Here is a 22744-nt window from a genome sequence, read left to right on the forward strand (position 1 = left end):
TGTTGGTATACAGAGTAAATTCACCTTTTGCATTTGGTTTTCTCAAGCCAGGGAGAAGCAATTTACCTCTGGGTACCTGGATTGTAGGGTGTGCTATTTCAGCATCTGTAAGACTGAGGGTCTGTGATGCTCTGGAGGGCTGCCCTGGGATAGCACTATGCAATCCCCTTCTTTACTCTGCCATGTTCCCTGAGATCTGCACACAGAATTTCTTTCTTTTTGTGCTGAAGCTCAGGCCCTTCTGCCCCAGGTTGACCCACAATGACCTGGTTACCCCTTCATTCAACAGATAAGCACTGACATCCTCTCTGTGCCAGGCCCTGCTTGCTGGGCTTTGTTGTTGTTCAGTCGCTCAGTCATGTCCGACTCTTTGCAACCCCACGGACTGCAGCACGCTAGGCTTCCCTGTCCTTCACCATCTCCCAGAGTCTCCTGGAGCTTGCTCCAACTCATGTCCATTGAGTTGGTGATGCCATCCAACCATCTCATCCTCTGTTGTCCCCTTCTCCTACTACCTTCAATCTTTCCCAGCATCAGAATCTTTTCTAATGAGTGGGCTCTTCGCATCAGGTGACCAAAGTAATGGAGCTTCAGGGATAATTTGCTGATCATGCCTTGGAGAAACCCTAAAGGCAACCTTCCCCAAATCCGTCCAGAGTTTGTTAGTTTATGCTGAGAAGGCTGGTAGCATTTCTTTGCTTCTGGAGAAGATTCAGCTCCTGAAAACTCTCTTACAAAGCTCAGCTTCTCTTCCTGCTCCTTTTCTAAGACCTAGTGGGAAAAGGTGTAGGAGGAGCGGACCGCTGCGGGCCTCCAGGAACACTTGACTACCCTTCCTCCCAGCCCCGCGATCGCAGTTCAGTCCTCCCAGCGCAGGGGGCGCTATGCAAACGGTGCGAGCCGGGCTCAGTCGGCCTCCTCTTGCACTCGGGCCGCCTCCACCCCTCCCCCGGCAGAAACCGGAAGCGGCGGCCAGCGGGGGCGGGGCAGTGTAGCGGCTGGCTGGTCAAGCCCCGCACTTCCCTGGGGCGCGGGGCGTGCCCTCTGTTGGGAACCATGCTTAGCAGGTCTGGGTATCGGGCGCTGCCTTTGGGGGACTTTGACCGTTTCCAGCAATCAAGCTTCGGCTTCCTGGGCTCGCAGAAGGGCTGCTTGTCCCCGGAGCCGGGCGGCGTGGGGCCGGGGGCCGGTGAGTGGCCGCCCAGCGCAGCGGATCCGAGGGAGATCAGCAGGCACCCCCGAACTCTCTGCCTCTCGGGAGTCAGCGTGTCTTGCGTCCTCGCAGCCTAAGAGGAGGGACCGAGAGGGGTTTTCCACGATGTGGAGAAGGGCTTGGATCAGGCGCTGGGACACTACCGCCCATCCGCCTTTCTTAGAGCTACGGGGCGGCAGCACTGGAGCTCTCTCATCTTCAAAGAAGCCTCGCCCCACCTCATTTCTAATTGGCATTTATCAGCCCAAAGGTTTCAGGTTTCCATTTTGCCCAGAAAGAAACTAAGGTCAAGATATAGGAGGTCACCAGCACGCCAAGAGCACCTGGTCGCCGAGAAGTGGCAGAATCTTCACCTCAGGGGACACCTAGATTTCTCAAACTTGAGTATCTGCCGGTTTCCTGGTGGAGATGCGCAGGCCAAAAAGGAAGGCCCTTAGATGCCTGTCGTGTCTTCCCAGGCCCTGTTTTTCTCCAAAGCCTTGAGTAATTCCCTTGACCCAGAGGTCAGATCCCACATGCCTCAGGCTGACAACCAAACCCCAGAGGATTCGGCCCTTCTGTGACTCCCTGTAATGAGAGCTGCCCCTATCCAAGAGTTCTTTTCCTGCTGGGGCCACATGGGTCAGAAAGAAGCAGGAAAAGAGATTTAGTATTCCGGTGCTCAGAGAACCCAAAGGGTGTGGTGTTCCTGGAAGTGTGGAGCAGAGGATTCTGTCTGCTTCCAGTTCAGGGTTGGGAGAGGATCCCCAAGATCCTGGGATTTTCTCAGCTTTCAACCCCATCCTGGGGTTCTCATTCACCAGGAGCAGGGACCTGTGCTTCAGCCAAGTCTTTCCTTCCTAGTCCCCCTCCCCCACCTCTCTTCTGAAGCTGCTTCAAGTGAAGCGTGCATTTTGACGGTCATTAGAACATTAAAGTGTGGTGAAGAATAAATTGTAAGCTAAGAAAGAACATCTTAGCCCTCATCTCTGGCATCTGTTTAAGAGCCATTGACGCTTTACCTCTTTTGGTTAACGCATTACCTCCAAACTGAAAGCACACTTCCAGCCAATAGTGGAGGAGGTGTTAAGCCAGCAGCATTCAGTTCAACCTAGCATTTGTTTACAGATGCTGAGTTCCTCCTGAGTTTACCAGAAGTGGGAGGCGGTTTAAATCAGACAAAAGGATTGACTCCTGCTCAGCCCAGTGAGGAGAGCGGAGCTGTCCTGTGATTAACTTCTCAGTTCCAATGACTGCTGCCTAGCAGAGAATGGGCTTTGTGAGGTTGGGACTTGGAACAAATTGATTCTGATATGTGGGAGGAAGGAACAGCCCTTAACTAGCTCCTGCCCACAGATACGGAGTTAGTATTAGGCAAGGCAAGTATTTGATGGTCTTTAGGGCACTCCAGTGAAATGAAACACTGTGAGTTAGGAAAGAACATCTTAGCTCTGAGAAGGAAGGAGCCACTGAAAGGGAAGGTGGGCAAAAAGGTGCACTTGACTGAGTTCACTCAGCCGGCAGCTGTCATGCCAGACACAGTTGGCATTTCTTGACTGTCTCTGCTCTCTTGTCCCCAGATGCACCTCAGAGCTGGCCCTCCTGCTTCTGCCATGGCCTTATCAGTTTCCTGGGGTTCTTGCTGCTGCTGATCACCTTCCCCATTTCTGGTTGGTTTGCCCTGAAGGTAAGGCCGGCTGGGTCAGTCCCCAGAGTGGTTGGGCCACACTGAGAGCTTTAACATTGGTGCATGAATTTCCCATCCTCTGCCCGCTTCCTCTAAGTATTATCACACCTCTGTGAAATGGGCGCAGATGGTGAAGAATCTGCCCGCAATGCAGGAGTCCTGGGTTCATTTCCTGGGTTGGGAAGATCTCCTGGAGAAGGGAATGGCACTCCACTCCAGTATTCTTGCCTAGAAAATTCCATAGACAGAGGATCTTGGTGGGTTACAGTCCATGGGGTCGCAAAGAGTCGGACATGACTGAGCAACTAACACTGTGAAATGGGCTGGACAAGAATTGTTCATTCTCAGCTTTCAGATGAGGAAACTGAGGCTCAACTTTACTGGGAGCCAGTAAGTGACAGAAACAAGTCTTCCCAAATGCCCAAGTTTAGGGTTCTGAACACAGGTGTTAAGGTACACACAAATATCTTCTTCCTTTTGGGTTAGGCTAAGTTAGAAATGAAAAACACTCAACCTGGCCCAGCAAGTGATGAGTAAAAGGAATTTCAGCCTTGTTTTCAGCAAGGGATGGGGCAGAAGGGAAAGGATGAGCTAGAGTAGATGCTCACACCTTAGAGCTGCAGTGGAGGTGGAAGCTGACCCTCATGCAGCCCCAGACAACAGTCACTGTCTCTGGAAAGTTTAGGGTTTGGGTGGTCTGCAAGGGAGTCCTTCCTTAGAAGGCCCTAAATCCTAATCCTAAAGCTGCCACTGAAACAAATATCATGTGGCCTTAGGCAAGTCACTGCCTCTCTCAGCCTTCATTTCTCAATTTGGGTATATTTCCTTCCTTGAGGACTCCAGGAACCTGAAGCTGGCAAAGCCCTTCCCTCAGGGTCACTATTAGAGCAGCCCAGCCTATCCCTTGACTAAGACAAGGGCAGACAGTTTCCTGGTTTGAGTTATGTTTAGCTTTAGACCACATAGGTAAAAGGTTTCACAGACAATCAAGTCAGTACAGTATCGTAGTTGAGAGCATGGCTTTTGGAGTTACTCAGAACTGCTTTCAAATCTTGCCTGTTTCACTTGGGGGCTTTGTGGTTTTTAAGCAAGTCAGTTAACCTCTCAGAGCTTGGTTTTTTTCATCTGGAAACAGAGCTAAGGATCCCTGACCCTGAACCTGGGGGAGAGACGTGGGGGAAAGACCTGGGCAGACATAATTGTCAGCATCAGCTCAGTGCTTTTGACCCTTTCCCTTGCTATTACGAGCAGATCGTGCCCACCTATGAGCGCATGATCGTGTTTCGACTGGGCCGGATCCGCACCCCTCAAGGACCCGGTATGGTTCTGCTCCTGCCCTTCATCGACTCTTTTCAGAGGGTAGATCTGAGGACACGAGCCTTCAGTGTTCCTCCCTGCAAGGTGAGGGGCTTCTCGGCTCCCCTGGATAGAGGGAGTGGGGAGCTTGTGCTGGGTGTGTTGTGGATGTCAGTACCTTGGCCTGCGAGTAGCCATCAGGGCTGAGGGGTGGGGAAGACACCAGAAAAAGGAGGAGGGAGGCTGGGAGGACATCCTTGCTGTATATATCGAACCCCTGCACTTGGGGTTACCATTTTGTTCTCGAGGAGCCAGTGGCCAGGCAAGTGGGTCAGGTTAGGTGGTCTCAGTGGGCCTGGCCTCCCTGCAGCCCCTGCCCCTCTTTCCTGGCCTCTCCTAACAGTTGGCCTCTAAGGATGGGGCTGTGCTGTCCGTGGGGGCCGACGTCCAGTTCCGCATCTGGGACCCAGTACTGTCGGTGATGACGGTGAAGGACCTGAACACAGCCACACGCATGACAGCCCAGAATGCCATGACCAAGGCCCTGCTCAAGAGGCCCCTTCGAGAGATCCAGATGGAGAAGCTCAAGATCAGCGACCAACTCCTGGTAGGCAGCTCTGCACCAGGCAGAGTTCCGTGGCTGGCACACGGGCCGGGCTCTGCCTGCTGGGGCACTTTAGCATAGCACCAGATCACTCTGGGCCTTGGTTTACCTTGTGTCCCAAGAGTGTAATAACTTGTGAAGAGTCAGTGGTCTTGGTGGGACTGTCAGCTGAGGAATGGAAGATGGGCACAGACCATAGCGATCTTGGGCAAACCGGGCCTGAGAAGTAAAGGGGCTGGGCCAGGGGAGTGGCCTTGAGTCTTGCCACTGACTACCCGAGGTTTCACTCTTCACTGCCCTGCAGGCATTGCCATGACAACGCTGGGCCTCAGGGGCTCTGAGTGGCCTCCTGGGCAGGCAGGTGGGTGACAGGAGCAGGGGCCTTCCTGGCCCAGTCACCTTCTGGGGAATTCCATGCTCCCCAAGGCAGCATGTGCATTTTTGTGGTTTTGTGTTCTTTGTTCTGGGTCTTTTTGCTGCCTCTTGTCTGAGTGTGAGCAGTTACACTGGAATTCACCTCAGATCCCTCCTGTGACAAGAGGGGTTGAAATACACATGTGACGGCAAGTCACCTGCTCCCATGCTCACCTCAGGCTTTCTCCCATGTCCTGGCAGGGGACCGTGGGTGAAGTTTCTCCTCGTTCCCCTAGGCTCTGCCTTCCCCAGGGTTAGAGGGCAGGGAAGGGAGTGGGTAATGCCATTCCTGGAGGTTCCAGTCCCTTCAGGAAATAAATCAACTGGCTGAAATTCCCAAGAAAATTCTATTTGTGATAGTAACAATGCTTCTTACACGCATAGCATTTTGGCTGCCTCAGTGTATCTCAGCTTTGCATCTTGCTGCACAAAGGCTAGTATCACTCTTTTGTTTTGGAGGAAGGAAATCAAGGCTCAGAGGTTATTTGACTTGCCCCTAAGAGCCGTGGTCAAGGGCAGAGCTGGGCCAGAGCCAGATCACCTGCCCCTGCCCTCCAGTCCTCTGCTTGGTCTTACACAAATCAGATTTTATTCTTGGCCTTTGTTCTTGGCCTTGCTGCACATTACTTTGGTACAACAAAGCCAAGAGAGGCCATTTGGGGGTGTGAGTCCCATACCAGGGCATTAGAGTCCTTTAGGGCCATTACCCAGACTGACTTAGCTCCTGGCAAAGTGGATTCAGCACCTGGATAAAATCAAATTTCAGGAAATCCACCACCTTCGGTGAGGCCTGGTTCAGACATCCGTCTCTCATTTTCACTCTTCCATCTGCCTGTTTTGCACCTGGAAGGATTGCACGCTTCCCACCTCTCCCTTGCTGGGCCCTCTTAGCTGCTTACCCACTTGTGCCTGCTGCTTTACTCCTCCCGGCCCCTACTGCCGGCCCCACCCCTACCCAGCCCTCTGCAGCAGGCCTTTCTCTTGATCCTCGGAGAAAACGCTCTAGGGTGAGAACTCTTCCAGCTTCCTCCAGTGGTCACCCCTTGAAGCTCATCTACCTCTGTGCTGTTTTCCTGCCTTCCTGGAAGCATCTGGTTCCTCTGCACTGCCCAGTGCTCGGGGCCCAGGACTCGGCTCCCTCCCTCCGCTCATCCTCTTCTTGCCTTTCTGCATGCTCTCCCTTTGTCCCACACCCCTTCTAGCTCTTCACCCCTCTCTTCCCTTTCCTTCCTCCTTTCCTGTTGTTACTCTAGGCTCCCCTAGGCTCCTAAGACTGACGTCACTGCCGACCCCACAGTGACCTCCCTCTTGCCAGCACGGGAGCACTTCTCAGTCCTTCCTCAAGTCACCTGGAGGCGGCCTTGGACTCGATGGGCGCGTCCTTGTCTTATGATTGGATCCCCTGTTTCCTCTGAATTCCGTTATTCCACACTCTTGGTTACTCCCTGTCCTCCTGTTTCCGGGTTTCCCTCAGTGGTCTCTTTTCCTCTGTGATCCCCCTGGGGCTGTTTGCTACTTCTGGACACTAATTATTCACGACACTCTGATCCAGTCCCATTCTGTCCTGCTTCCTGGACCTACTTTCCCAGTTGTAGTTGGCTGTCCCATAGACACCTCAAGCTTAATGTATTTAAAAATACCTTATTCCTTCCCTAAAGGAATGCTCATCATTCCTTCCCTCCCACCCCCACATCTGTGCCTTCCTCTGTGTGTGCTTTCTGGGTGAATGCCCACACTCATGATCTGTGCAGGAACCCTCATCAGAAACCTGGCTCCCCCAGCTCCTCACCACCCTTCCTCTTTTTGCACGCTCAGGCAGCCGAGAAGCCCAGTGGTGCCTTTTCTCTGGTGTCCTCTGTAGCTTAGAGTCTAAGAGCTGTGCCCCTCCGCCATGTGTCTCGGCTCAAAGCCGCCTCTGCCTGACACTGCGTCTGTGTAACTTTTGCCTGCAGTTTGAAACACCACCCTACCTGGTCTCCCTCCATCCTCAACCCCTCCAGTCCAGCGTCCACATAGCAGCCAAGAGAATCTTTGCAGCTAGGAAGACTGCTCTGTCACTTTGCTGCTAAACTCCTCTCGGGGGCCCCTTGTGCCTCCGAGTAAGTCCAAATGAGAGAGAGCAGCCACCTCTGCCCCCTTGGCTGTCTCCAGTGTCCCAGCCCGCACTTGAGGGTCCGGTTGCGTGGAGCTGTGGTTACTCGCAGTTCCCCAAAGGTTCGAGGTGCTCCTCTCTGGTCTTCGTCACATGCTGTTCCTGTTGTCTGGAAGGGTCCTCCTTCATGCCCCTTCACCTGGATAACTCCTCCTCCTCCTCCTAGCATCACCCCTTCCTCCCTGCCCCACACCCTCCCCTGGTGCACACTACAACTTCCCATGGCTGCGTTGTAATTGCCCTCTGCCTCCGTCCAGGCTGGGCACTTCTCAAGGGCTGGCCTGGTACCTCATGAGTCACCGTGGCCATACTACCAACCTGCCTAAAGAAGGTGTTCTGGATGGGACCTTTGTGGAATGAGTGCCATGTTTCCCCACACTTCCTCCAGCTGGAGATCAACGATGTGACCAGGGCCTGGGGGCTGGAGGTGGACCGTGTGGAGCTGGCAGTGGAGGCCGTGCTCCAGCCGCCCCAGGACAGCCCAGCAGGGCCCAGCCTGGACAGCACCCTGCAGCAGCTGTCCCTCCACTTCCTGGGAGGCAGTGTGCCTTCAGTGGCAGGAGGTGCCCCGCGCCCTGGACCAGGTGAGGAGCCTCAGGGAAAGGGTGGTTCCCCCCGCCGGGCGTTCAGCTTCGTGTCCAGCACAGATTGAGCTTTGCCTCTTGTTCCTTTAACCAAGCGCCTTGTGCAGTGCACACCCTGCCCGGCTGTTCCAGCCACCCCGATTCTAGAGCTGACCAGAACTAAGGTAATGAGAAGAGTCTTGAGCATGCGGAGGCCTTTGGGAGCCTCCATGGGAGGAAGCAACAGCATCCGGAAGAGAGTTTAAGACTCAAGGCTGGAGTGATTTAGAGAAGGGGGTTGGGGTTATGGCTAGAAACTCAAGGGCAGCCTCTTAGCAGAGGAGGAAACTGAACGCAGGCTGCAGGGGATATAAGAGAGAGCGCTGTGAAGGCACGGGGGCCACCATCATCCTGACCTTGGCAGCGCACTGACTTCCTTCTCTCTGCCTCCCTCCCCCATCCCGTTTCCACCACCAGCAGATACCTTGGAGATGGTGAGCGAGGTTGAGCCGTCTGCCCCTCACGGGGGTGCCGGGCCCAGCCCCAAGCAGCCTGTGGCCGAGGGGCTGCTGATGGCTCTGAAGCCCATCCTGTCCGAGGCCCTGGTCAGCCAGGTCGGGGCCTGCTACCAGTTCAACGTCATCCTGCCCAGCGGCCCCCAGAGCATCTATTTCCTGGATCTCACTGCAGGTGCCGCTGCCCTCTCTGCCCTCTCCTTCCCCGCTGGGGCTGCTCGCAGCCCCACCACCTGTGGTCCTTTTCAGACCAGGCCCTGCTCCTGCCAGCAGTTTAGGCAAACCCACAGCTGTCAGGAGCTCAGATGCCATCTGCAGGCAGTGATGCCCAGGCCTTGGGCTCCCTGTCCCATCCCCATGAGCAGGACCGCCCAGCTGGCCCAGCTGCCTGGACTAAGAGCCCTGCACGCGTTGCAGGCCTGTTCGTGCCAGGCTCTGTCTGAGTGCATTTTGCGCATCATGTCACCTACTTCTCATCATAAACCCGTGACTTAGTGATTATTAGCATCCTCATCTCACCAGTTTGGAAACTGAGGCTCTGAGTGGTCACACAGTCAGTAGGACTTGAACCCTGGGTATTAGCACCTGAGCTCTTAGCCACTCTTCCCACCCTTCCCAGTGGGACGTGCTGACCTCTTCTACCCACTGTAGCATTGCTGTCCCCCCACTGATTCTCACTTTTCTTTCTCCCCACAGGGCAAGGGAGGGTGGGACACGGAGTGCCTGATGTCATCCCCGACGTGGTGGTGGAGCTGTCTGAGGAGGACCTGCGGTCCCTGTTGTGCAGGGAGCTGCGGCCCCTGGGGGCCTACATGAGTGGGCGGTTGAAGGTGAAGGGCGACCTGGCCGTGGCCATGAAGCTGGAGGCTGTCCTCAAGGCCTTGAAGTAGCAGGTTTGGCTGCCTGTCAGTAGCCTGGCCCCGAGCCGGGCACCAAGCCAGGGAGACATCTTGGAGGCGGAGGCCCTGGCACTGCACCTTGGATTGTTGAAGCCCTGAGGAGTGTCAGACCCAGTGGGAGACAGTGAGTGGAGGCTGGGAGACACTGGAGCTAGGAGAGGCTGAGTCAGGCAGCCCTGCCCTTCTCATCCACAGCGGTTCTCTCAGCAAGTGTTTGCTATCCTGGTCCCCTGCCGAGTGCCCTGCCTGAACTGGGTACACAGGCAGTGACAGGAGAGCCAGGCCTGCCCTGCTCCTCTGGCGACCTGGCTGGAGAGGAGGGGCTGACAGAAACAACCCAACTGCAGCTGGTTTGGTCCTGGTTTGAGGGAGCTCTGCATGTGACTCAGGCTCCAAGTTCCAGAAGAGGGGGTTAGAGAGGGGGATCAGAGCAGCTCGGGGAGGGAGAGAGAAGGGACCAAGCAGAGGTCCCTGCATTGGGAGGGATCTGAGATTGGGCTCGGTCTGCCTTGCTGATTGCAGTCCAGGCCCAGACTGGGGTGGGGGAGGGTGGGGGGAGAAGGGGGGCAGGGCGGCGTCTCCCTGGCCCTGCTCCTGAGGGTGTCTTGACTCATCTCCCAGCCTCAGTCTTGCATGCCCGATGGGCTGGGGCCAGGGCAGCATGACAGAGAGCCCTGCTGTTCCTGTGCTTCTTACCAGAGGTTTGAAAACCTCAAATAAATGTGCTGTTTACAATGTATCTGGAGAGACATAGGGGTCATGGGGGTGGGGAAGAGGGCTCCGAGGTGATGTCCGTGCTGCCAGCCTGGGACCCAGGCCCTGAAGGGTGACCCGAGCCCCAACAGTGCTCTGGAATCACCCACAGTTCCCCTTCCTGACGAGGGCCTGAAAGCAGGCAGGAGCAGGCACTCTGTTCCTGTTTATAGTCTGGGGAGAGGTTTGCAGGAAGGATGTGGGTGTCGGGCAAACTGTTCATCCAGCGAACGGCAGGGCCTCCTGTCGCACTCGAGGGGAGATGGAGCTGCCATCACCTGCCCCTCCTGCTGTACGCCTGGTCGCTGTTTCCCCATTGGTCCGGCTCAAACCCCAGGGACCCCAGAGAATGAGGGCCTTAGACATCTTGAGTTCTAAGGAATGAATCTCACATCCTAGAGAGGCTTGTGAAAAATAAACCCACAGAAATTCGAGCCTCCTCTTTGAGGAACAGCCTCTGGCTTGTCCTCTGGCACCAAGCCTTCCCTGACAGGGCCCTGTCCAACTGCCTTGGCACCAGGCTCCATCCAGTTTACCCTTTGGTTCCTGCCAGTGCCCGCCTTGGCCCTCCTCTTGTAGGTCCTCCTGGAGTAGACCAAGCTGCCATTGGGTTCAGGTTTCAGCCCCAGGGCCCCTCCCTGAAGGGCCAGAGCCCAGGCTGCTGACCCCTCCCTGTCCCTCTCTCCACCGCTCTGGAGGCCGCCCAGCTGGGGACGCCCGTTCAAAAGCCTTCCCTCCCATCCCCACCGCCCATGAGCCCCGGGGGCCTGGGCTCCCCCACTGCTTCGGGGCTGTCTTCGTGCCCGTTCCCCACTGTTTCTGTTACTGTTCTTGTGTGAGTGTCCGCCCTCCCTGCTGGACCTCGAGCTTCGTGCCTGAGCCATCCATCGTTGTTCTTCCGCTGCTGCTGCACACAGCACCCCACAGGATGAGAGGGGAAGCCCCAGGCGCCTTCCTCGTGAGAGCTTAAGGGAAATCGAAACTCAGATTTTCTTTGTGTGTGTCAGAGGAGCAGCATCACCAGGGGAAACTGAAACTTATAGATGTCTGTGTGGGTGGAGAGCAGAATCTGCTGCCAGCTGTTAATGCCCTCATCCCATCGAGGGGAACTCATTCCTTGGCGAGGCCAGCGCTCCAGGACAGGGAGCCCACAGGCTCAAGGCCTCTGGGCTTCAGAGGACCCAGCAGACTCTGCAGTCCCTGGGGGTTGGGGTGCAGCGAGGGGCACCTAATGGGGCCAGGGTGTGAGGGGGCGGGGGAGGAAAGGGTGTCCATCAGAGAAAGCTTTCTGAGGAGTTGATGCCCAAGACTCACAGTTTACATGGAGATGAGAGAAGAAAGGAAATGGGGGAGACACTTGGCAGAGGGGAGAGTCCCTGTGAGGCCACAGGAAGGGTAGCAGACACCTCCGATTTGGGGAACTGGGACCTAAAGTCTGAGGCGGGGATGTGTGCAGGGATTTTGTAGTAGTAACTGATACTGCCTGCCAGCTATGCCCCTCTACTGCATTAGACACTTCCTGTATTTGTTTCCCCAAGGTAACCCGAAGAAGAATGATAACTAAAACAGTTACGTGATGCTTTTCTATATATAATGTATTATTCTGATATTATTTTTTAAATAAGTATTTAATGTTGAAGAGAAAAGTTTAAAAAGGCAAGCTATGAAAATTGTTCCTCATACTCTTGACTCCATCCACGTAGTTTCAAACAGATATCCTCTGGTATTAGTCTCCAAGTTCTTCTTCCAGAAGCTAGGCTTTGGGGATTTCCCTGGTGGCCCACTGGTTAAGACTCTGTGCTTCCACTGCCGAGGGTGCAGGTTCAGCCCCTGGCCAGGGCACTAAGATCCCACATGCTGTGCTACACAGCCAAAAAAAATGAAGTTGGAGTTTTAAAAACATAACACTTACAAGAAAATCCACATATATTATTCTCTGGGATTTTTTTTTTTTTTTTTACAGAAATGGCAGCATAGCAAATACAATGTTAATTTGTTCACTTAACATTGTGCTTGAGAATCTTTCCATATTTGCATACCTAGACTTTCCCCATTCAGTTTTATATGAATAGTTACATAGGATTCAATTGTATGGGTGTATCATAGTTTATTTTACCTGGTTTGGATTGATAGACATTCAGATTATTTTTTTGTGTTTTGCTATTTCAAACAATCATGCACCTTTCACATATGCTATTGTGGTTGAAGTTCATCTGTGGGATAAAGTCCTAGAAAGGAAATTGCTAGGTCAAAGCATTTATAGTTTAATATTGCCCAAATGCCTTCTTTAGGGATTATTCTAATTTACATTCCCATCATCAGTAAGTGAGAGTCTGTTTTTCCTCGCAGCCACGCCAACACAATGTGTTATTAAACTCTGGAATTTTTTGACAGTCCAGTAAATGAAAAAGCTCATCTCAGTGAAAAAGTAAATAAAAAAGTTCAACTTTTTAAAAAGTTGTTCAATTGTTTATTGCTTTTTAAGGTTTGGATTTTCCATTCCAGCAAAAGCACAGGGTTTCTTTTCAGTACCAGATAAAAAGCACAGAATTTACCTTTTTAACAGGTAATAGGATAAAATGAATTCATTTTTTGTTGGTAAAAGATGTTTACCATTTTTCACACTAAGTAGCCAGATAAATGATAATTATATTGCAAGCCATATGGAAACATGATTAATCTAAGAATGTAAAATAATTACATACAGTTTGGGGGGTATACATACATATGTTTTCATCCACCTAGCCAGTCTGTGTCTTTTGGTTGGTGCATAAAATGCACCCATTTTAAATGCACTTTGACAAATGGAACACCATGTAACCACTACCCACCAGAATCAAGATATAGAACGTTTCCATCAACTCACGTGGTTCCCTGTATCCCTTCCCATTCAATCTCAGTCTCCCCACCCCCACCCCCACCCCCAGGCCCAGTCACCACTGATCCATCTGCTTTCTAATAACTACTGATTAAATTTCACATTTCTAGAATTTCATACAAGTGAAACATGCCATGTATATCCTTCTGTGTCTAGCTTCTCTCTGTAGAGCTTTTGAATCGTCTGGGTTATTATGTGTACCCATGGTTTGCTCTTTTTCTGTTGTTAGTGATACTCTGTTGTATGGATAGAGGTACAGTTTGCATATTCACCTGTTGATGGACATTTGAGTAGTTTTCAGTTTTGATTATCAAAGCTTCTCTGGACATCTATCTGTGTATGAGTCTTTGTATGGATATATGTTTTCATTTGCGTAAATACTAAGGAGTAAAACTTCTGGCTCTAGAAACTGCCAAACCAATTCCAGGATGGTTGTGCCAACACTTGGTGTTGTCAGTCATTTCCAGTGGGTCTGCCTGATGACTTTGAGCCCTTTTAGGGTGCTCATTGGGTATATGTCTTTTTTTGTGAAGTATCTGTCAAATTTTTTTCCCACTTTAAAATCTGGCTTTATCTTATTGGTATAATATTCATACTAGTTCTAAGAGTTCTTAGTAAATCCTGGATACATGTCTTTCAGCAGGTATTTGAAATATTTTCTCCCAGACTGTAGCTCGGCTTTCTAACTTCTTAATGATTTATTTTTTAAAGCAATAGATTTTAATTTTGATGAAGTTAGTCTATACTTTTTTAAGTATTTATATATGTATTTGTGTCAGCTCTTAGTTGGGACACAGGGATGGGGTCCTCATTGTCATGAGGGGTCCTTGCAGGGCACAGACTCCTTAGTCGTGGCACTCAGGCTCAGTGGTTGTGGGGTGTAGGCTCCAGAGTGGGCTAGCTTCAGTAACTGCTGCTCGTGGTCTTAGTTGCTCCATAAAGCGTGTGCGGGATCAAACCTGCATAACACGGTGGATTCTTAACCACTGGACCACCAGGGAAATGCCTATAATTTTTTCATGGTGAGAGGTTTTGTATCCTTTCCTGAAAGTCTTTGCTCATCTTTGCTGAAGGTCTTGAAGATTTCCCCCTGTGTTTTCTAGTACTTTTAGCCACAGTGCCTTAAAGTACTAGCTGAATCTATAAACTTTTAGAAGTACTTTTTTTTTTTTTAGTACTTTTAGGCCTGATCCACTTTGAGTTACTTTTTGTATATGGTATGAGATAAAAGGCTGAGATGTTTCCCCCGGTGCCCCTCCCCACCCCCCCCACCCCCCCGCCCCCCATATGGGTATCCAGCACTTCTTGCTGAAAAGGTATATTTTCCCCATTGAATTACCTCAAAACTTGAAATTTTTCATGTCTCTTATTTTGTGTAAAGTTGAAATTTTGTAATATGTTTAGGAGCTCTTGTGTTTCTTTTTCTGTGAAATGTTATTTCATGTATATTTTTTTTAGTGTTGGTTGTTTCTATTTTTGTTTTGACATCTGGAACTCTTTATACTAGAGAGATTAGTTCTTTTTGATATAAGTTGTAAAAATGTTTAACCCAATTTGTTGTTTGTAGTTTGACTTTGCTTATGATATTTTCCCATGAAATTTGACAGATGTATTTGAAATAATACATATTTTATTTTATGGCTTTTAGGTTTTAAGTCATAAGAAAAACTTCCATTCTAAGATCATAAAGGAATTCCATGTACTTCCATTATTTTATTTTTTACATGTAATTGTTTGACAAAGCCCCTGGGATTTAAATGAGCATAAAATATACAGAACCACACTTTTTTCAGTGCTGTGTATTTCTGTTTGCCTTGGGATCTATCTCTGGGTTTTCTGTTCTGTTCCATTTGTCTGTTCACTAAGACCACGTGGTTTTAATTATTGAGGCTTCATAAAATGTTGAATATCTATAAGATTAATTCTTTTTAATACTTCTTAAGACAGTCTTCCTGGGAATTTCCTGGCAGTCAGTGTTTAACCACTCAGCACTTTCACTGCCGAGGATGTGGGTTGACTCCTTGGTCTGAGAACTAAGATCCTAGACGCCACCCAGCGTAGCCAAATTAAAAAAAAAAAAAAAAAAGAAAGAAATTCTTCCTGCCTATTCTTGTTGCTGTTTTAAAATAAGCTTTAGAATTACCCTAGCCTTGCCTGGAGAATCCCAGGGACGGTGGAGCCTGATGGGCTGCCGTCTATGGGGTTGCACAGAGTCGGACATGACTGAAGCGACTTAGCAGCAGCAGCAGTAATTGTTTAGGGGACTTTTGTTGGTGGTCCAGTGGTTAAGACTCTTCGCTCCCAACACAGGGAACTTGGGTTCCATTTATGATTGGGGAACTAAGATCCTGCCTGCCAGTGGAGTGGTCAAAAAATTGTTTATATCTTTATGGAGACCGTATTAAATGTGTGAAATAACTTAAATAATTACAGTGTTTATGGTACTGAGTCTTCCTGTCCATGAACTGGCATGTTTTTATGTGTTTTTTTTTTCCTCTTAGTGTTCTTCAGAAGTTTTGCAGTGTTCATACGGTCTTGAACATTTTTTTAAAGTTTATTCCCAGGTACTATATCTTTTCTGATACTACTATAAACGGGGGCTTTCCCTTCATTATATTATCCAGTCACTGTGCAATTTACTGCTCTGTAGGGGCTCTGTACCTTACTAACTTAATTCTTACCTTACTAACTGTATTTTTATTCATAGTACTTCAAAGTACTTCATCTTCAATATACAGTCAGATGTTGACAACTCACCTCATATCAGTGCTTTAAAGTGCTTTCCCTTTTATAATTGCATTGGCTAGCGTGGAGGTGGGTATTTTTAAGGTGAAAGAGAGAGGATATTATGGGGAAAGATCCAGTAGAGAGAGAGGCAGAGGGAGACTGTAGAGGAAGAGAAGGGAATGGGATCCTGAGCCCTGATGGGATTAGCTCTGGACAAAGATTGACACCTCGCCCTGGAGAAAGAAAGGAAGAAGTAAGGCTGGGACCTGGATTCTGGCACTCCTGTGCGCATGGGGGCGGGCTGGGGTAGGCGGCAGCTCCGGGGTGTTTATTAACTGAACAGTTTGCAAGGAAGAGAAGTGCCAGTGGTAAATCATGGTCACTGTGTCATTCACACAGGCCTCACTGAGTTAGCCCTTTGGTGGGGCCTCCAAGCCAAAAATCATGAAATTGAGAGTGATGAGGTGGTGGGGACTTGGGGAGGTTTGTGTATTGCAGGGGTGGAAGCTGGGAGGAGAAATTTTCTGGTTCCTCCTGGTGAGTGGTTCTTGATTCCCATCCTAGGCCAAGTGGAGTCCAGCTCCCCCAACCAGGACAGCAAGAGATGACTGGTCCACAGATGGGATGACCGAGCACCAGCAGGTCCCCATAAGGACTTCCCAGAGGGATTTGTGGCAGGACTGGGCCCAGAACCTGTGTCTCATGGCTCCAGCCCATGACTTCCTCTTCCATCAGTGGGGACTGTGGGGCAGTGGGATTGGCATGGAATAAAGAGGGTCTTAAGATTCTGGCTTTGTGTTGCTCCACTTAGCCTGGCTCCACTCTGTGGGGATGGGTGTGGACTGTGTGGGGGTGGGCAGAGGGGGGCATATTCCCCATCTGCTGCCCCAGATCCTCTGCCACTCAGCCAGGAGAAAGGCTGGAGAGAGAGAGAGGAAAGGAGTGAAGAGGGGAGAAAAGGAGAGGGAGGAGACTGAGGATCAAAGGGACTTGCCCACCACAGTCCTCAGCCTGGAGCTTCTTCCCCTGGACTGGGACTCCAGTGTGCTTCCACTGACTTTCCAGAGATTGGCAGTGTCCACCGTATAACAGGCACCAGCAACTGGTTTTTAAAATGGACTTGTTGCAGGACTTCCCTGGTGGTCCAGTGGCTAAGACTCCAAGCCCCCTATGCAGGGGGCGAGAGTTCAATCCCTAGTTAGGAAACTAGATCCCGCATGCCACAACTAAGAGTTAGCGTGCTTCAGCTAAGACCCAGCACAGCCAAATAAATAAACACACATTAATTTTTTTTTTAATGGACTTGTTGTGTAAGATGAAGCAGCATTAGATTTGCTGAGAAAGATGAAGACAGACAGAGCACAGGTGAAGCTAGGAAGAAAGGAGAGACCAAGGGAGACAGGGAGAGACAGACAGATGGAGAGGGATGCTGGAAGATGAACAAGGAGAGACAAAGCAACAGGGAGACGGACAGCAAGGAGGTAGGAGCCAAACCATGGTACCTGCCACAGGGGCGAAAACAGGGCCCTGAGGGTCACCCTGGAGGGGCCAGAGTCACACCTGAGGGGAACAGAAGATGCTTGCGGTGGGGGCACCCAGCTGTCTCTTGGGACACTTTGTCCTGTTCTGTGTTTTTTCTCCTTGAAGGAGCTAGCAGAAGCCCAGTCGTGAGCTTGTGGCACCGTCTTGTGGCAGTTTGGGGGATAGCTGGTTTTCTCCTGGAAGTGCTTTCAAAGGCTGGGAAGGATCTTGGGGGCAAAGGAGCTGCTGCTGTGGAGAGAAAGTGAAGAGTAGAACCAGAGCCTGGGGCGCAGGCCTGGGAGATGCCCACCTTACCCAACTGCTCCCATACACACTCACATACCCACCCCTGTGTGCACCCAGGCCCAGGGTTGGTGAAGCAGGGATGAGGGGTCAGGAGGGATGTGGGAGGCCAGATAATGGGAGGGTTTGGCCAGGAGAACTGGGGGAGATTGACCAGAGAGAGGAACAGGGAAACTGCAGATCATGGAGCTAAATCTGCAAAATGGAGCCAATTATATCAAAGGGCAGTTTAAGACCTTTCTAGGATGAGGTATCTCCCCCAAATCAATTATTGAAATGCACAGAATTGTCAAATATAACATATTACCATAAAATAACACAGTGATTTTTGTAAGTTTGCCTTGGAAATTATTTGACTAAGAGTAATTCACTCACGGTGTAATTATCTGCATGTTCTCAGCACTCCTTGGGGTTCTCCGCACTCCGTGGGCATTCATTTACATTCTGGAAGTACTTGTGGAGTTAAAAAAAAATCTACAAATTATTTACAAATAGAATGAAATTCTTATGAATACTACACATTTAATAATTAAAGAAGTTGACACAAATTAATGATAAAAGTTAACAATTGATGACATTTTTTAGACATTTGATTAAAACATTTATTAATTTGGGCTGTTCTGTAGTTTTTGCATTTTAGAGCCAGACTTTCAGGTTTTAAACATTTAATGTAGGTTCTTGAGAAGTTCTGGGACTCTGGTCACTATATCCCCTGGGATTACCTTACCTGAACAGTAAGTGGCTCTGGTAGTATTGATTTGGTGAAAAAGTTCATTCAAGTATTTCTATATGATCTCATGGAAAAACCCAAATGAACGTTTTGGCCAACCCAATACCCTATTGGAGAGCTATGAAGATTAAAAATATATGAAAGCAATATATGAAAGCATTTAGCACAATGTCCAGTAAACTCCAAGCACCCAATAAGCAAGAGATGTCATTAAGTATACCTGCGTACACACATAATCCCATATTCATTCTAAAAAATTGTTTTGGGCACTCACCTTACATTAGACCAAGCAATGTCTTAGGTGCCGGAGTAGTTGCTAAGTTGCGTCCCACTCTTTGCGATGCTGTGAACTGCAGCACACCAGGCTCCCCTGTCCTTCACTGTCTCCTGGAGTTTGCTCAGATTCATGTCCATTGAGTATCTGCTGGAGTTTGCTCAGACTCATGTCCATTGAGTTGGTGATGCCATCCAACCATCTCATTCTCCGTGGCTCTCCTTTTGCCTTCAATCTTTTTCCCAGCATCAGGGGCTTTTCCAGTTAGTTGGCTTTTCACATCAGGTGGCCAGAGTACTGGAGCTTCAGCGTCAGCACCAGTCCTCCCTATGAATATTCAGGGTTGATTTCTTTTGGGATTGAATTATTTGGTCTCCTTACAGTCCAAGGGACTCTCAAGAGTCTTCCATAGCACTGCAATTCGAAAGCATCAATTCTTCAGCTCCAGCACAATTTGAAAGCTGGAGACTGCCAGTAGCCTTAATCAGTACACACCTGAAGCTTTCCTTCCATTTTTCACTATAGAGCTTTCCAGTCCTCTGCCTGTCTTTGAGTCTCTGCCAGGACAAAGCGATGGTGGCTGACTCCCTTGCTCTATATCAAGCTCTGAAAAAATAACCTTTTTTTTTCCCCATTTGGCTGGTCTTCATTTATTTCCACAAATGACAAAAACTGCCTAACAGTATAAAAGCTGCTCTGTTGAGAATAAACTGTATGGAAAAGTATGGAGACCCATTAAGAGACCATTGTAATAATCCAGACAAGAGATGATAGTGGCTTGGACCATGCTGATAGCAGAGCAGGCGATTAGAAGGAATTAGATTATAGTTACGTGTATTTTATTATTTTATTTTGAAATTATAGATTCATTGGCAGCTGCAAAGAAATGCACAGAGAAGTCCCATGTCTGCCTCCCTGAGCCACCCTAGCATCTCATATAACCACCAAACTGTATCAAAACCAAGGAGTTGACATTGGGATAATCAATCAGATTTATTCAAATTTCACTGGCTATATGTGTGCTTATTTGTGTGTGTGTGTGTATAGCTCTACACAATTGAATCACATCTAGGCTATACATGAGTAACCACCACAGCAATCAAGATGCTCTATGGTACTGTCCTTGGCATCACCTCTTTATAGTCAAACCCCTCCTTCCTGTTGCTCACTCTGACAGCCACTAATCTGTAGTCTTATCTCCATGATTATGTTCCTCAGGATTGCCAGATAAATGGAGTCCTGCAGTATGTATCCTTTTGAGGTTGGCTGTTTCACTCAGCTGAACTCCCTAGAGATGCACCCCAGGTGTTGATGTGTTCGCAGTTGACCCTCTTTCCTGCTGACTGTTGTCCTGTGGTACAACAGTATACCACAGGGTGTGGTATAACACCCTCTTTCTTGCTGAGTGTTGTATTGTGGTGTGGACGCACCGCAGTGGGTTTCACACTTCCCCCTCTGAAGGACATCTGAGTAGTTTGCAGGCTTGGCTATGACAAGTAAAGCTGCTATGAACTTTTGTATACAAGTTCTTCTGTGAATGTAAGTCTTCGTTTCTCTGGGATAAATGCAATGGCTGGGCCCTTGTTAGGTCTGTTTTTAGTTTTAACTGGTATGTTGATATTTTTTAGTCTGTCTACCCTCTGATGAAGAAGGGTTAAGAGGCTTATGGAAGCTTCCTGATGGGAGAGACTGACTGACTGAGGGGGAAATTGGGTCTTGCTCTGATGGGCAGGGTTCAGTAAAACTTTAAGCAGTTTTCTGTTGATGGGCTGGGTTGTGTTCCTTTCCTGTTATTTGACCTGAGGCCAAACTATGGTGGAGGTAATGAAGATAATGGTGACCTCCTTCAAAAGGTCGCTTGCATGCACTGCTACACTCAGTGCCCCTAGCTCTGCAGCAGGCCACTGCCCACCCATGCCTCCACCGGAGACTCCTGGACACTTACTGGATGAAGCACAAGCTGGAATCAAGATTGCCAGGAGAAATATTAATAACCTCAGATATGCAGATGACACCACCCTTATGGCAGAAAGCAAAGAAGAACTAAAGAGCCTCTTGATAAAAGTGAAAGAGGACAGTGATAAACTTGGCTTAATATTCAACATTCTGAAAACTAAGATCATGGCACCTATCACTTCATGGCAAATAGATGGGGAAACAATGGAAACAGTGACAGACTTATTTTGGGGGGCTCCCAAATCGCTGCAGGTGGTGAGTGCAGTCATGAAATTAAAAGACACTTGCTCCCTGGAAGAAAAGCTATGACCAACCTAGACAGCATATTAAAAAGCAGAGACATTACTTCTGTCTAGTAAGTAGATCTGTCTAGTCAAAGCTATGGTTTTTCCAGTGGTCATGTATGGATGTGAGAGTTGGACTATAAAGAAAGCTGAGCACCAAAGAATTGATGATGCTTTTGTTGTGTTGGAGAAGACTCTTGAGAGTCCCTTGGACTGCAAGGAGATCCAACCTGTCAATCCTAAAGGAAATCAGTCCTGAATATTCATTGGAAGGACTGATGTTGAAGCTGAAACTCCAATACTTGGGCCACCTGATGTGAAGAACTGACTCAATGGAAAAAACCGTGATGCTGGGAAAGATTGAGGGCAGGAAGAGAAGGGGACGACGGAGGATGAGATGGCTGGATGGCATCACCGACTCAATGGACATGAGTTTGGGTAAACTCCAGGAGTTGGTGATGGACAGGGAGGCCTGGCGTGCTGCAGTCCATGGGGTCGCAAAGAATCAGACACGACTGGGCAACTGAACTGAACTGAACTGAAGTTGATATTTTATAGATAGAGCCAAAGAATCTCCTGATAGACTGGACGTGGGTGTGAGAGTAAAGGAGACGAATCAGGGTTCGAAATGGGCCAAGGCACTTGGTACTGAAACATCGTAGGGGCTCAGTAAATGCCAGCCATTCAAGTGACAGCAAACACGGCTGTGGGGAAATGAGAAAGCCTGTGAGACACAAGTCACAAAAAGTACCTGACAAAAGGTTAGGAATGAGTCAGAGGGCATTTAGTGTCCGGAAACCCCTTGGATTATTTGCATGTAAAAATGAAAGAGGGGTTTCACTTCTTCTTAGGATGAAGAAAGCTGCAAGAAAATGTCACTCCCATTCTGACAAGAAGAAGCCAGGAATCTGCAAAACTGTAATTTTTTAAACCCATGAGAGAACTGAGATCATCATAGGCAACCAAGAGAACTGAATTCCAAACAGGCAAACGGTTTTGCCTTGGGGAGAGCATGCTGGAGGGCGGGGGAGTTTGCCCCACCCCCACGCTCAACTCTTTCCCGGGAGGAAGACTGGAAGCAGAGCAGTAGTGGGAGAGGGAAGAGAACCCGACTGGAAGCAGAGCAGTAGTGGGAGAGGGAAGAGAACCCCCTGGTGGCCCGCGTGTGCAAGTGACTGGCTGCTGCGGGAAGGCAGGCTTTACCTTCCCAGAGGAAGTTCTCTAAAAGCCTCTGGGTTTGGGGAGGGAGATGGGAGGGAGCTTCAAAAGGGAGGAGATATATGAATACCTATGGCTGATTCATGTTGAGATTTGACAGAAAACAGCAAAATTCTGTAAAGCAATTATCCTTCAATAAAAGATAATTTTAAAAGCCTCTGGGGTGTTGGGGGGGAGATGGTGGGACGCAGCACACTGCTGGAGGAGAGGCAGAAACTAAGATCCACTGCTTCTGGGAGGATAAAAGTCAGCGCCCCCTCTCGTCCCTGTGGGGCGTGCAGGAAAGATTCTCCTGCCCAAGACGAAGGCGAGGGTCAGGAACACTGCCAAGGGGCACCCTGTGGGTCCCAGGTACACAGGCTCAGTGAGTGAGGCTGGACCCGGGAGGACCGAGAAACAGCAACAGCAGTGTACCACTAGGGGGCGAGCAAGAGCACGCAGAGGGAACCACTCCGTGGAAGAGGCAGGCAGGGACCTTTGAAAGCAAACAGTGGGACGAAAATTCTGTGGAACACCTGAAGTACAAGGACTCCATTTTAAATATAAAGACCTAGGTAGGTTAAAAGTAAAAGTAAAAAAAAAAAAAAAAAAGACATGCTCTGATCCAAAGCTCAAGTGTCTATATTCAGTTTAGTTCAGTCGCTCAGTCGTGTCTGATTCTTTGCAACCCCATGGACGCCAGGCTTCCCTGTCCATTACCAACTCCCGGAGCCTACTCAAACTCATGTCCGTCGCATCGGTGATGCCATCCAACCATCTCACCCTCTGTTGTCTCCTT

General features: G+C 49.4%; 1 protein-coding gene across 2 annotated transcripts; it reads left to right on the plus strand.

Annotated features, from left to right (window-relative positions):
• The first annotated feature begins 966 nt into the window (after positions 1 to 966).
• Positions 967 to 14736, plus strand: STOML1 (stomatin like 1). 2 transcript variants are annotated; one of them, XM_019983912.2, is made up of 7 exons: positions 967 to 1189; positions 2773 to 2879; positions 4131 to 4280; positions 4579 to 4782; positions 7734 to 7929; positions 8386 to 8598; positions 9120 to 14736. In XM_019983912.2, the coding sequence occupies exons 1-7, from the start codon at positions 1057 to 1059 to the stop codon at positions 9311 to 9313; spliced, it is 1197 nt and encodes a 398-aa protein (XP_019839471.2). In that variant the 5' UTR covers positions 967 to 1056; the 3' UTR covers positions 9314 to 14736. The 2 variants fall into 2 exon arrangements, with proteins under 2 accessions (XP_019839471.2, XP_019839472.2); XM_019983913.2 differs by having other exon boundaries at positions 8389 to 8598.
• Positions 14737 to 22744: the final 8008 nt, after the last annotated feature.

Source organism: Bos indicus, chromosome 21, assembly GCF_029378745.1.
Source record: "Bos indicus isolate NIAB-ARS_2022 breed Sahiwal x Tharparkar chromosome 21, NIAB-ARS_B.indTharparkar_mat_pri_1.0, whole genome shotgun sequence".
Taxonomy (NCBI): Eukaryota; Metazoa; Chordata; class Mammalia; order Artiodactyla; family Bovidae; genus Bos; species Bos indicus.

Coding starts and splice junctions, on each gene's coding strand:
- STOML1 (XM_019983912.2), top strand. CDS start 1,057: ATGCTTAGCAGGTCTGGGTATCGGGCGCTGCCTTTGGGGGACTTTGAC. Junction 1,190..2,772: donor CGGCGTGGGGCCGGGGGCCG/GTGAGTGGCCGC, acceptor TCTTGTCCCCAG/ATGCACCTCAGAGCTGGCCC. Junction 2,880..4,130: donor CTGGTTGGTTTGCCCTGAAG/GTAAGGCCGGCT, acceptor TATTACGAGCAG/ATCGTGCCCACCTATGAGCG.